General features: G+C 34.6%; 1 protein-coding gene across 1 annotated transcript; it reads right to left on the bottom strand.

Moving 5' to 3' along the window:
* Positions 1-8,530: 8,530 nt before the first annotated feature.
* Positions 8,531-10,088, bottom strand: LOC131599716 (uncharacterized). The gene is made up of 3 exons (XM_058871987.1): positions 9,633-10,088; positions 9,291-9,541; positions 8,531-9,179 (listed from the first exon to the last, which is right to left on the bottom strand). Exons 1-3 carry the CDS (start codon positions 9,777-9,779, stop codon positions 8,783-8,785), a joined length of 795 nt encoding a protein of 264 aa, XP_058727970.1. The 5' UTR covers positions 9,780-10,088; the 3' UTR covers positions 8,531-8,782.
* Between the last annotated feature and the right edge of the window lie 1,924 nt (positions 10,089-12,012).

Below are 12,012 nucleotides of genomic sequence, written 5' to 3' on the forward strand. Positions count from 1 at the left end.
TATTTCCAAGTCTGATGGAGATAACCTGGTTGCCTTTAATTTTCCTCGGACTTCAATCCATTCTTCTAACTTCTCTGTTGATGATTTATATCCCGAAGTAATTTGGGCCAAGTCATTAGCCTCTTGATTCTTGAGTCGAGGAATGTTCCTGATATCTTCATATTCAAATTTTCATAATAGTCTATTTACTACGAAGTACATGATGAAATTCTCTTTGACACATTTGTATTATCTAGTTATTTGTATGACAATTAATTCCGACATACCCATTATTTCGACCCTAGTTTCCCCCAATTCCAACAAAACTTCAAGGCCAGCTATTAGAGCCTCATATTTATCCTCATTATTCGAGCATGGATCTTCTATCCTATACTTGAATTTTGTTGGAATTTTGTTAGGAGAAATAATTAAAACTCCAATCCCAGTTCCTTCTCTATGACTAGAACCATCAAAATATAATTTCCAAGGTTCAAGTTCTATGAAGTTTTGTGGAGTTTCGATCACATCATGATCGACTATAAAATATGCGACCACTTGTCCTATCATAGATTTTAAGGGCGTGTAAGTCAAAGCGTACTCTGTTAATGCAAGTGTCCGCTTCCCAATTCGACTATGTAAAATAGGCTTTGAAAGCATATGCTTTATAATATCAAAATGAGAAGAGACATAAACTTCAACAGACTTTATATAATGGTTTAACTTGGTACATGATAAGTATAAACACAAACAAAACTTTTCAACCATTCTATACCTAGTTTCTGTATCATTAAGGATTGTACTTAAATAGTAAATGGCTCTTTCGACGCCATTCTCATCTTCTTGAGCAAGCATGCTTCCCACGGTTAGATCAGATGTAGAAATGTACAATCTCATATTTTTATTTCTACAAGGGGTGATAGAATTTGGGGGTGAACAAGATAGTCATTAATTTTATCGAAAGCTTCTTGTTACACTCGCCCCCATTCGAATCCTTCCTTTTGTGGTCGAAGCAAAGTTGAGAAAACTTGAGTCTTGCAGCTTAAATTTGAAATGAACCTCCTTAATAAGTTGATTTTTTTCCAGCAGAGACTGCAACTCTTTCTTTGTTGATGGAGCTTTCGCTTCCATTATGGCCTTGATCTTATTTTGGTTGATATCGATCCCTTTTTTATGGACCACAAAGCCTAGAAAATCCCCCGCCTACACACAAAAAGCACATTTAAGAGGATTCATCTTCAAACCATGCTTTCTCATTCTTTTGAATGACTATCAAAGATGGTTTATATGATTTCTTCCTGATACATACTTAACAACAATGTCATCAATATAAATCTGCATAAAAGTCTCTATGAAGTCATGGAAAATCAAATTTATTGCTCTTTGGTAAGTTGCCCCAGCATTTTTTAAAACAAAAGGCATAAATACCCATTCATAGGTGCCTAATGGGGCTGCACCACTTAAAAACCAGAACCCCGTGCTAAAGAAAAAGGATCATAGTCGCTAACCGGTTTCCCCTACTATGTGAGTGTACGAATAACGGGCTTAATATGATTGCACTTGAATAAAAAAGAGCGAAATAAAAATAGAGATATAGGTTGAGTTATAATGGCATAACTCGAATTGATTTGCATAAAGAGGGAGTCTTTGAAATATTGTGTCATTACGGTATCCTTGGTGTTGATATCTAGTACCTATCGATGTAACATTTGCCTATTACCGCGTATGACTAGGAGTGGTGTCGTGCCCTTGTTTTAAATCGCGCTTAATTATTTCTACCATGTTGGTTGATTGCTTGAGGACAAGCAATGGTTTAAGTGCGGGGGAGTTTGATAACACAAAATTATATAGTATATTTGATTTGATTTACATAAATAATGTTTGTATTTTCTTTTAACTATCTCATTTTATTTTAGTATTATGCCGGTATTTTTATTGTTTCAGATATTTATGATATTCGAAGACTAGTTGAGGAAAGGAAAGAAATCGAGAAGAAATCGTTCAAAAAACCAAAGAAATGGAAGGGAGGTTATATAGCAAGAGGGAGGTGAAGAAGAAAAGAAATAAATTAAAAAGGCCGAGCCCACCTCACAAGGGAGGCGCCCGCCTCCAGGTCCACGAAGGCCCACGTCTCCACCACCTAAAAGGTGAGTCGCCCGCCTCCAAGGGGACTTGGGTCCCACGTCTCCAACATTTGAGACCCCCGTCTCAAGAACCTTTCAAATGCAAGACCCACGTCTCCTATTTATTTGCTAGCACGTTGAACTCCACCAATGAGGTCAAATGAACTTAAGTGCTCCCTATAATTCTTCACACGTTAGCATTTTTCTCAACCACCAAATGAAGTCACTAAGTCCATTCACCCCATGATTTTCTCAACTTCTCCAACCATGATCTCCATTATCTAACTTCCAACAATTCTCACTATATAAAGAATGGAATATTCATGTAAAAGGGGTTGGACCATTTTTAGTCCCAGCCATAGTTTCTCTCGTTCAGTTTTTCCTATTTTTGATTCCAGCAGTATTTTCCAGCATTCAAGTTTAAGTTATTAATTCCTTCTTCTTTTTCATAGACTTGGCATATATTTATTTTCTCACAATAGTTCGTACACCGGAAACTATTGTGTAATTTTTACCATATCTAACCTTACGTTAGATCATAGTATTTTAATTCCTTGTTTTCATTATTTGATCAAAGAATTTTAAGAACAGATCCAACCGGCTTGTGATGGAGTGTTCTCTATTTCAAGTTCAAGAATTAATTCAAGTTATATTTTTCAGGTTTTTATTTCTATCATTTATTTAATTTATAGTTTTATATTTCTTGCTTATAATTTATTGAATATGTCTAAATATATGAACTATGATTGTTTATGCATATTTAATTTAATAAGTATGTTTAGCTAAATTAATCAGGTCTCAGTATGTAACTTAATCTAGCCAAAGGGATCTGAAATAAACTGACCTAAATATTATTTTATCGAAAATCACTTTTTTCTGGTTTTAGTATCTAATTGAATTTATTAGAAGGTTAGAAAATCAACAGAGCGGAAGTTTGAGATTTTAAAACTGGACTAAGGTTAGAAATCAACAGAGCGAGAGTTTGAGATATTTAACCAGATAGTAGACACTGGACATTGGGTTTAAGGACAGCGAAAGCGTATTAAAACTAAATAGATATTTATTTATTTTCAAAAAGTGTTTTTAAACTCGACGGGACCACGAGAGCGTACATTAGCGAATATTAGCATAATCTAAGTTAATAGAGCGAGAGTTTGAGACAAGGGTTTTTAAGTAAATAATATTTGCATGAAAAATGCATTTTATTAATTCTGTTGTTTTCAAAAAGCGTTTCTAAATCTGATGAGACAGCGAGAGCGTACATTATGAGTTAGGATCGTAGTCTAAGTCAACAGAGAGAGAGTTTGAGAGGAGGACTTTTAAACGGAGATACTCCCTCCATTCCTTTTTAAGTGTCGTTTAAGAAGATTTTTTTTGTTCCTATTTAAGTGTCGTTTTATAATTTAATGTTATAATTTGTCAATTATACCCTTATTTTTTCAATAATTCCACCTCACATTTTTCAATTAGTTATTGGAAAAAGAGAGTGTATGAATGAATTTATTTGGAAAGAGAAAAATAAATAAGGTTATGATAGGAAAAGTAACTCTAACAATCCACTATCTTGGTTGAAGAGTTTTTTTACTAAAATGACGCTTAAAAAGGAACGGAGGGAGTATTTAATAAAGATTTTTGATTTGATAAAGAACCTGGCCAATGGAACTTCGGATCACCTAAATTAGACGAATTACATACCGATATCCGCATATCAATATTTTATCTAGATTTAAGATTTTAGTTTCTCCCTTACAAACAATTGAAATATCACTAGCCTTAGCTTTACATAGTAACCTTAGATAACGGTAAATCGATTCATAGTCCCTGTGGATTCGATATCCTTTTAAAACTACACGACACGACTGTGCACTTGCAGTCCTCAGATTAATAGACACTTAAAGTCACGATCATCATCAGCTGAATTGATAAGCATTTCTACCACCGACATTGGGTATTCATCCTTTGGGGTTGCTGCATTTAGGTATCTAAAATTAATGCAAACCCTCAAACATTCCTATTCTTTTCAACATAAACTGCGACATCAAATTAACTGTCGCTCCCCCACCCACCAGAATTTTACTAACTCCAGTGTTCTCCACTCTATCCCTAATGAACAAGGGTTTCAAATGGCTTTTTATACCTTCATCCGACCGTTCGAAAAAGGAATTTTGCTCTTTCACACAGACATTATTCATTATGTAGTAACAAACTGGCTTATGCTTGGCCATTTTTGTAACACCCCAAATCTACCCAAATATTTATTTCGAAAATCAGAGTATAAGATTTCAAACAACATATGAGATGTCACATTTCGTCATTTACTTCATATACGACATACACGCCTTCACATAGATACATAGCACATAAATTAAAATGGACAGATGATAACATTTGATTTAATACTCAAATGTACTTCATCAAATAAAATTAATCTCGGAGCGGAATCCATAAAACTTCACCAAAACTCAGTTTACTCATCATAGCATCTTCATAATTTAAATTAAATTACCAACCAAAACAAAACATCATTAAAAAATTCAGCAATCAAATGATTAAAGAAAACACACGTTTGTCCCTCCGAGTGCTACGTATCAGAGCGACAACCGACTCGACCCATGGCGGCTAATCTTCACTCATTGCCATCACCTGCACGGTACCAATATAAAGGTAACGGCGAAAATAAGTAAAGGGTGAGATATTGAACAATATAAATGAAGTTATGATAAATAGTATATTTACGGTTTAAGTTATAACATATCTCAATTCACAATTCCACTAAAACGGTTTAAAATTCAATTTCACGCACAGTCACAAACAATCCAACTAAATGAGACACGACAGATGCAAATGCATGTGGTACCCGGGGCTTCAGCCCCCATCGCCAATTGCGAATAATTAGAGGCATTCCAATAGGCATGAGCCTTCGTCACTGTTCGCCAATCGAGGCCGACATCAAAATATGCAAGTCATGTGACACAGATGAAATGCAACAATCACAAGAACATCACAATATATATCGTCACCAAGGGATTCACCGATATCACCAAAACTATCAATAATCATTGATAATAATCACATTAATTTCCTGCAAATTCACAAGCTTCACCATGACTCACAATATTCATCACATCAGAACATCACCAAAACGTCACCACAATTTGGATACCGAATCATTCCGAACACGCCTAATTGATTCTACTCAGTTAAATTAGTTCTGATCGGTTGTTATATAACTCCCTGTCACTGGTATGCTATATTAGTATCTCTACTACCTCAATAAATTTCTCTGCTACCGTCACAAAATTATTCTGCTAAATGTTATTGTTCAAGCATTTTGGAAAAATATACTGCTAACACCAGCTCTGTTTCTTCTGTAACTACCCCTTTCCTATACTACTGGACTTGATTAAGGGACTGCTAATTTATTCCAATGTGACTAATTATTTAAGTCTGCAATCTGACTTAGGTAACACCTAATATACTAAGCATATATATTATTTGTTTACTTCATAAAATGAGGTACTGGTCAGTTCACCTAATTAAATAATCAAAATAAAAAAATATATAGTTGAGACATGGGACCCCCCGCCCCTCACACATGCCACCCGTCCCATAATGGGACTCCCTGAGCCAAAGGGCGCCTGCCCCATAGCAAGGGCCGCCCGCCCCACAATGTATGTGGGGTCTTCCCCACTTCTCCATTAAGGGACACCAGTTCCAGGTCCCCGTCCCTAAAATTTTTCTTTTCTATTCCAGGTTCAGTTCCTATTGTGGTATCATTATCCACCCAAATACAATTTCCAATTAGAAATTTCCCTTCCAAAGTTTAACACCACAACATCATCAGTCCATTCACAACTCAGAAACATTCATCGAACAAAATTCCAAGTTCATTCCAATCATCACAGATAACAAAACCAACAGTAGTCGCACAACAACATAGTTTTTCAATACAATTCCAGAAATAACAATTACACAACATCAAACATATCAGAAAATTCAATCGAAAATACAAAGACAATATTAATCCCCTAAACCCCACATACAATTCATCACACACTCGTTTACAGAGCAAGAACCCCACCCTTACCTTTGGATCGAAGGTTGCTCTAAATCGTTCCGGTCGAAATTCCCAAAAAAATTGCTCTGCTAATCTTTTGCTTGAACTCTCTCTTCCTTTCCTATTTTCTCTTCTCTGCTACATCTATTCTCCAAATGATTCTCAAAATTGTGTTTTCTGAGTTTCTAACATAGGTGGATCTACTGCATCAATATTTTCAATTTGGGCTTAACCACTCTTACACGCACAGTACCTCACTTAGCCCATTAACTTAATTAAAGTATACCTCAAGTTTTTGGTCTAATCTTAATTACTCGGAAAATTCCCAAAACGCCAAATATTAATCTATTAATATTTCTAATACTAAAAATATTAAAATTTACGTTTAACTATCGACCCGCTATCCCGTAACAATACCGACTCGGTCGCTCAAAATTCGCCAAAACTTCAATAAATACTAAAATAATTCAATTCAATTCAATTAGTAAATCGAAATACGGGTGTTACAATTTCTGCCTCATCTGCTTCCTCGGTCTCTTCGATCGACCTCAATTACCTGGTCATATTTAATGGGTAGAACAAATACTACAATACATTTTATACCTAAAGATAACTCAGAACCTGAATCGAAGTCGTCTGTAAGCATATCATCTTCGGTCATTCCCTTCTCGACCGCTTCTTTTTCCGCCTTCTTCCTCCTCTAGGATCTCCTCCACTTGGATCGAGACATATGATTTTTTTCCTTTGTAATTATTCGATCCATACACCTGTTTGGTTACCTAAAATTCCTTTAGGTATTCCAAAGAGGATCCTCTGCTCACCTCAAAGCTCTTCCATTTCTGTTGGTCCTGATCTTTTCTCTCGACAAGCCTCTCCCATCTATCTCTAGGGGCATCAGTAGTAGGCTTGAAGGAAGCCTGTTTGTTTGGGCGGAGGCTTTGGATCCTTGTTGTTGTTTTCGAGGGATCCCCCTCTTGTCGAACACGTAGGGATTCTTAGTGTCCTTGCAGTTGGGCCTTCGATTGACGATCTGAACTCTTTCTATGTTTTCAACAGCTTTTCTATCATATACACTACTGCAGCTTAGGCACAACATTACCTCTAATTTTTTCTTTTGGCATCTTTGTAAGAACTCCACCATGTTTTCATCCTCCTTAGGATAGGCAATCTTCATCTGGTCCTCCTTTCGTTGATTTTAGGGCTGGAAATGAGTCGAGTCGAGTCGAACTCGCCTCAGCTCAGTTTGACTCGTTAAGAATTGACCGAGTTCGAGTTCGAGTTCGAGTTTATGACGAACTTTTTTTCCAGCTCAAACTCGACTCGTTAAGAATTAGCCGAGTTTGAGTTCGAGTTCGAGTTTATCTCGAACTTTTTTTCAGGTCTAACTCGACTTGTTAGAAGTTCATGAGCATCTCGATTCAGCTCGTTAGATTTATCTTGTTAGGTTCAACTTGCTTATTTCACAGACTTAAAAATAATTTTTTAAACTCTATTTTTTTACATATATATTTGACATTTTAAATTAATATTTTTTAAATAAAAAATATAGAAATAAAATAAAAGTTATAATATTCGAATTTATATGATGTTAATTTTATTTGTATAATTATTTGTAGAAATATTTTGCTCATTAGAGAATATAAGTTATCAATTAAAACAGTTAGATTAAAATAAAATATGATACTAAGATTTAGGGAAAATATTTAAACCTACTCTTAAGACAATATAATCTATCTCATATATAATCGAGTTGACTCATGAACCTAACGAGTCGAACTATGTATAGTTCAAGTTCAGCTCATTTAGTTAACGAACTTAGTTTTTAGCTCATACTCAGCTCATTTGGTTCATGAACCTAGTTCAACGATTTAATTTTCGAATCGAGTTTCGAACTATTTTCGAGTTAGTTTGGTTCATTGCCAGCCCTAGTTGATTTGACTCTTCTCCGTCACGCCTTTCAATGGATATTTTATAAAATTATATAAGCATACTCCATGACTAGAAATTTGCAGTCTAAACTTTTCAGTCACATTTTTTCTCTATACATCTACGGTTTTTCGTTGTTACCTAAACTCATTTTTATTGTTTGTTTGGTTAATTTTCCCCTCTGAATGAGCCATGAGCAATGAGGCTAACACGACTTAATATATAGGCTTTTCAATATTTAAATTTGACGTGATTAAAATTTTCAACACCTAAATTTGACATGTAATCTGACATAAACTTATTGTTAAATTTTACCAAAACCTTTTTGAAAATCTAATATTATATATTATATATTAGCCTATTTAAAATCCTATTCATGTGGACAAACTTAAAACAAAGTATGATAGATTTAAATAGAGTTAAAGAGTTAATGCATTATTAGAACTCAGAAGTAAACAATTTCAGTCCACAAAAGCTAGTCAATTAGTCAAAAGAAAAGTTCAAAGTGTTCATATTCAGTGAATGAATTAGATTCATAATCACATGTTATATATATACACAATCCAATGATTTGTTTTCTCTATAGTTAGTGTAAAGCTGTAAATGTAACTTTGTCACACACTCCACTCTCCATGTACCTTAAAAACTTGTCCCATTTGACCAAACCAAAGGATCAAATCAACCTATACTCTCTTTAAATTCACACAAAGTTATAACTTTTGTTAAAAGGAGTTGGAAACACAGACAATAATAACTCATCATTTTGAGTCTCCATTATTGTTGGATTCTCTCTTGCAACAGTTGTGATATTATTAAGCCTTTGAGGTGATCTTGGTGGAGAAGCATAGAAGGTAGAAGCTTCTAGAACCTCTCTTCTAACACTTGCTATCTCTTCCGACATTCTTTGTGCGCGAAGCGCTGTTAGGTATAAACCAGCAGCTAAGAAGACTGTTGTTAAACCAAACACTCCAGCAGCTGAGAACAAACCTTCTCTTATGGTGTAGCAGCCTGTTCTTGGCTTAGTCCAGTTTTTTAAATGGCCTGATTCTACGCTTAGTCCTGCTAATAGTAAAACCTCCGCAACCGCAAAGCAAATCCTACAACATAGCAAAAAGCGTTAAATTATGTGCCAGACATTTCTAATTGAAGGCGTGTCTGTGTCTGTGTGTCTGATGTCAGACAGACGTAGATATATATATTTATCTTACCAAGTTGCGATGAAGAAAAAACCAGCCAACCATGTTAAGGATTTAGTAGAAGGAGAATCAGGATCCCAATTCAGTAAAGAAGGTGATGATTTACTGACTGCTATTAACATGTAAGTATGTTCCATAACCAAAGCAATTGCTAATCCAACAAAAGCAGCAGCAGCGCATAACAAAGGAACTTTGCCATTACTATTGTAAACACATTCGGATTTATTCCCGTTTTCTTTTCCGTCTCTATTCATCCACGTCACCTATCATATTAACGGCGCCAAATTATATGTATAATTTTTTTAATTAAACGAATCAAAGCGATAAAGGCTGAATTCTAAGAAAAATAAATACCTCAGAACGCGTGGCTTCGGCTATGAGACATAAGATGAAACATAATAAGCCTAATAGAATTGTGACAACCATAAGAAAAGCTGCTGTCTTGCTACTCAAATCTGTTTTGCTTCTTTTCGGTTCAAGGTCGGCATGTGTAACTGCCATTCTCTATGACCTTGAGAGAAAGAGAGAGAGTTTCTAAGAGAGAAAAGAAGAAGAAGAAGAGGGAATGGAAATTTTAGTTAAAATGGAATGAATATGAAAAAGAAGGAAGAGTAATTCTAGAATTGCTTGGAGCAAAGGTTGCTTAAAGGCTAAATATTCCCTTCCACCGTGTGAGATTTAGTACTAAGAAGTATATCACAAAGGCTATTGTTAATTAGCACCATAAGTTTATGTTTGTGATGTTATTATGAGTGATGAAGATAAAGCTAATGCTATTGTGCTATGACAAAGCATATACGTTTACATTATGACACTTTCACTCATAAAGTTAAGTGTGCCTTTCAGTTAATTCAGTTTTCTTAATCACAAGTAGGTAAAGTAGTTTTTGCATAAGGTAGTGCAACTACATGAACCTAAACTAATGGTAAAGGCCCTTTAAATAGTTTATTGTAAAATCAATTAAGTAACACAAATATAGAAATTCAAAGAAAATAATAAATACAATATTTATTTATGCAATTTTGGACCGTTCGCAAGGTCCAAAGCAAAAGACTCAAGAGTGGCATCAAGCCAAAGGGTGCATAGAATAGGCGGTTTCTTATTCCATTAAGGGCTGATGATTTCGTCCCTTTACGCGTTAATTACTGTCTGATTAGATTCAACCGACTCCCGCACAACATGCATCCTCTCACGCATACGGTTTTAATCACTCATATTATATAAGAAAGAAAACGCGTCATTTCAAATATTTAAATTCATTTTCATGACTCTCACATTATTCATTATTCTTTCACTGATTTAGACGTTGGAGTCCTAACCTTCCAGGCCAGCCCCTCTCCATTGCACCACAAACTTGATCCACTTATCCAAAATCTCGTCTCATCAATCATTTCTAGTTTTCAAGCGGACACACCCCACCTCCCCGTCACCCTAGTAGTTGGCCCCAACGCAGTTTAGGGTCAAATGCAAGGGCAGGAGACTGGGGAGCCACTCGTCGCTACGCTACCTCAACTCTCCCATCTATGATCATACTCATTACTTTTCTACAAATTACAAAAGCAATATGAATTGTATCATGTAATTGTACTAATTTCTAATTATGATGTTTTCTTTATGACTCTTCCTCTAAAGGAAAGAAGAACAAAAAGTTGAACAGTATGCTGAAGTAAAAAGATGCTTGATGAGCAAGACTTTCTAAACAAGGAAGAGAAGAAATCCACGGTAAAAGAAAAGGAATCAAACCCGTAAAATATTAGAAAGAGAATGAATTCTGTGCTTGAGACTTGGGGCAAAGCATTATAACACATGAACGGTTATTATTATTCTCTAAAGTCTAAACTAGAGTTGAATATTCCTTTCTAAAGCTTCAATAAAAGTGTTATTCTGAGGTGGAAAAGTTAAGAATGAGAAGGACAAAAATAATATATATAGCAGCCAATAAACACTATACCAATGGATTGTCACAAAAATAATGTATTTTTTTCATACAAGTTTTTATGCTTATGTTGTGCATGCTAATTGCTAAAGTATTAGATTATCTAAAATACCCTTGTTTTATATTTCATCTCTAATAATTGATATAGTTTTAAAGTATTTTATCTATCAATCTATTTTCTGAAACAAAAAGTAAGTGCTTACCTAATTAGCTTTTCTATTATTCCCCGTCTTAATACTTAAAAAAAATTGAGAGATCAAGTTAATAGTCCTCAAATAATAAACTAGTCTAAAACTCATGTATTTTAAGCAAACAAGCTACAATTTAATTTATTTTACACCTTGTAAATTGGATTAGATTATGCTGTTGGATCCCACCTAATTAATCTGGCTACTTCCATAAAAGTTTTCAAATTGCATGTCATTGTCCTAACATTTTGTATGGCCCCCATTTACAAGCCTTCTAATCACATAATGCAACTTGTGTCATGACACTTTGTCTTAATAATAAAAGGGAGTTGCTCATTATATTATAAGAATTTTTCGGAAATTTATAAAAATGTTCGAAAATACTATATTTTTGTTTGAAAGTTAATTTTCTGACGTACTATATTATTCATATGATTTCATTTAAGAAATAATTAAGAAGCATAAAATTCAGATACTGTTTACTTGTAGAAAGAATCATAGATATATCCGTAGAAAATAGTAAATTTCGAGAATTTAGGCAAAAATTGCTGCAAAATAAAAAATTTGTTGGAAATTAGGAAGTAAAATCCGCAGGAAATTTCGAAGAGAA

The sequence above is a fragment of the Vicia villosa genome, linkage group LG4, assembly GCF_029867415.1.
Source record: "Vicia villosa cultivar HV-30 ecotype Madison, WI linkage group LG4, Vvil1.0, whole genome shotgun sequence".
In the NCBI taxonomy this organism is placed as follows: Eukaryota; Viridiplantae; Streptophyta; class Magnoliopsida; order Fabales; family Fabaceae; genus Vicia; species Vicia villosa.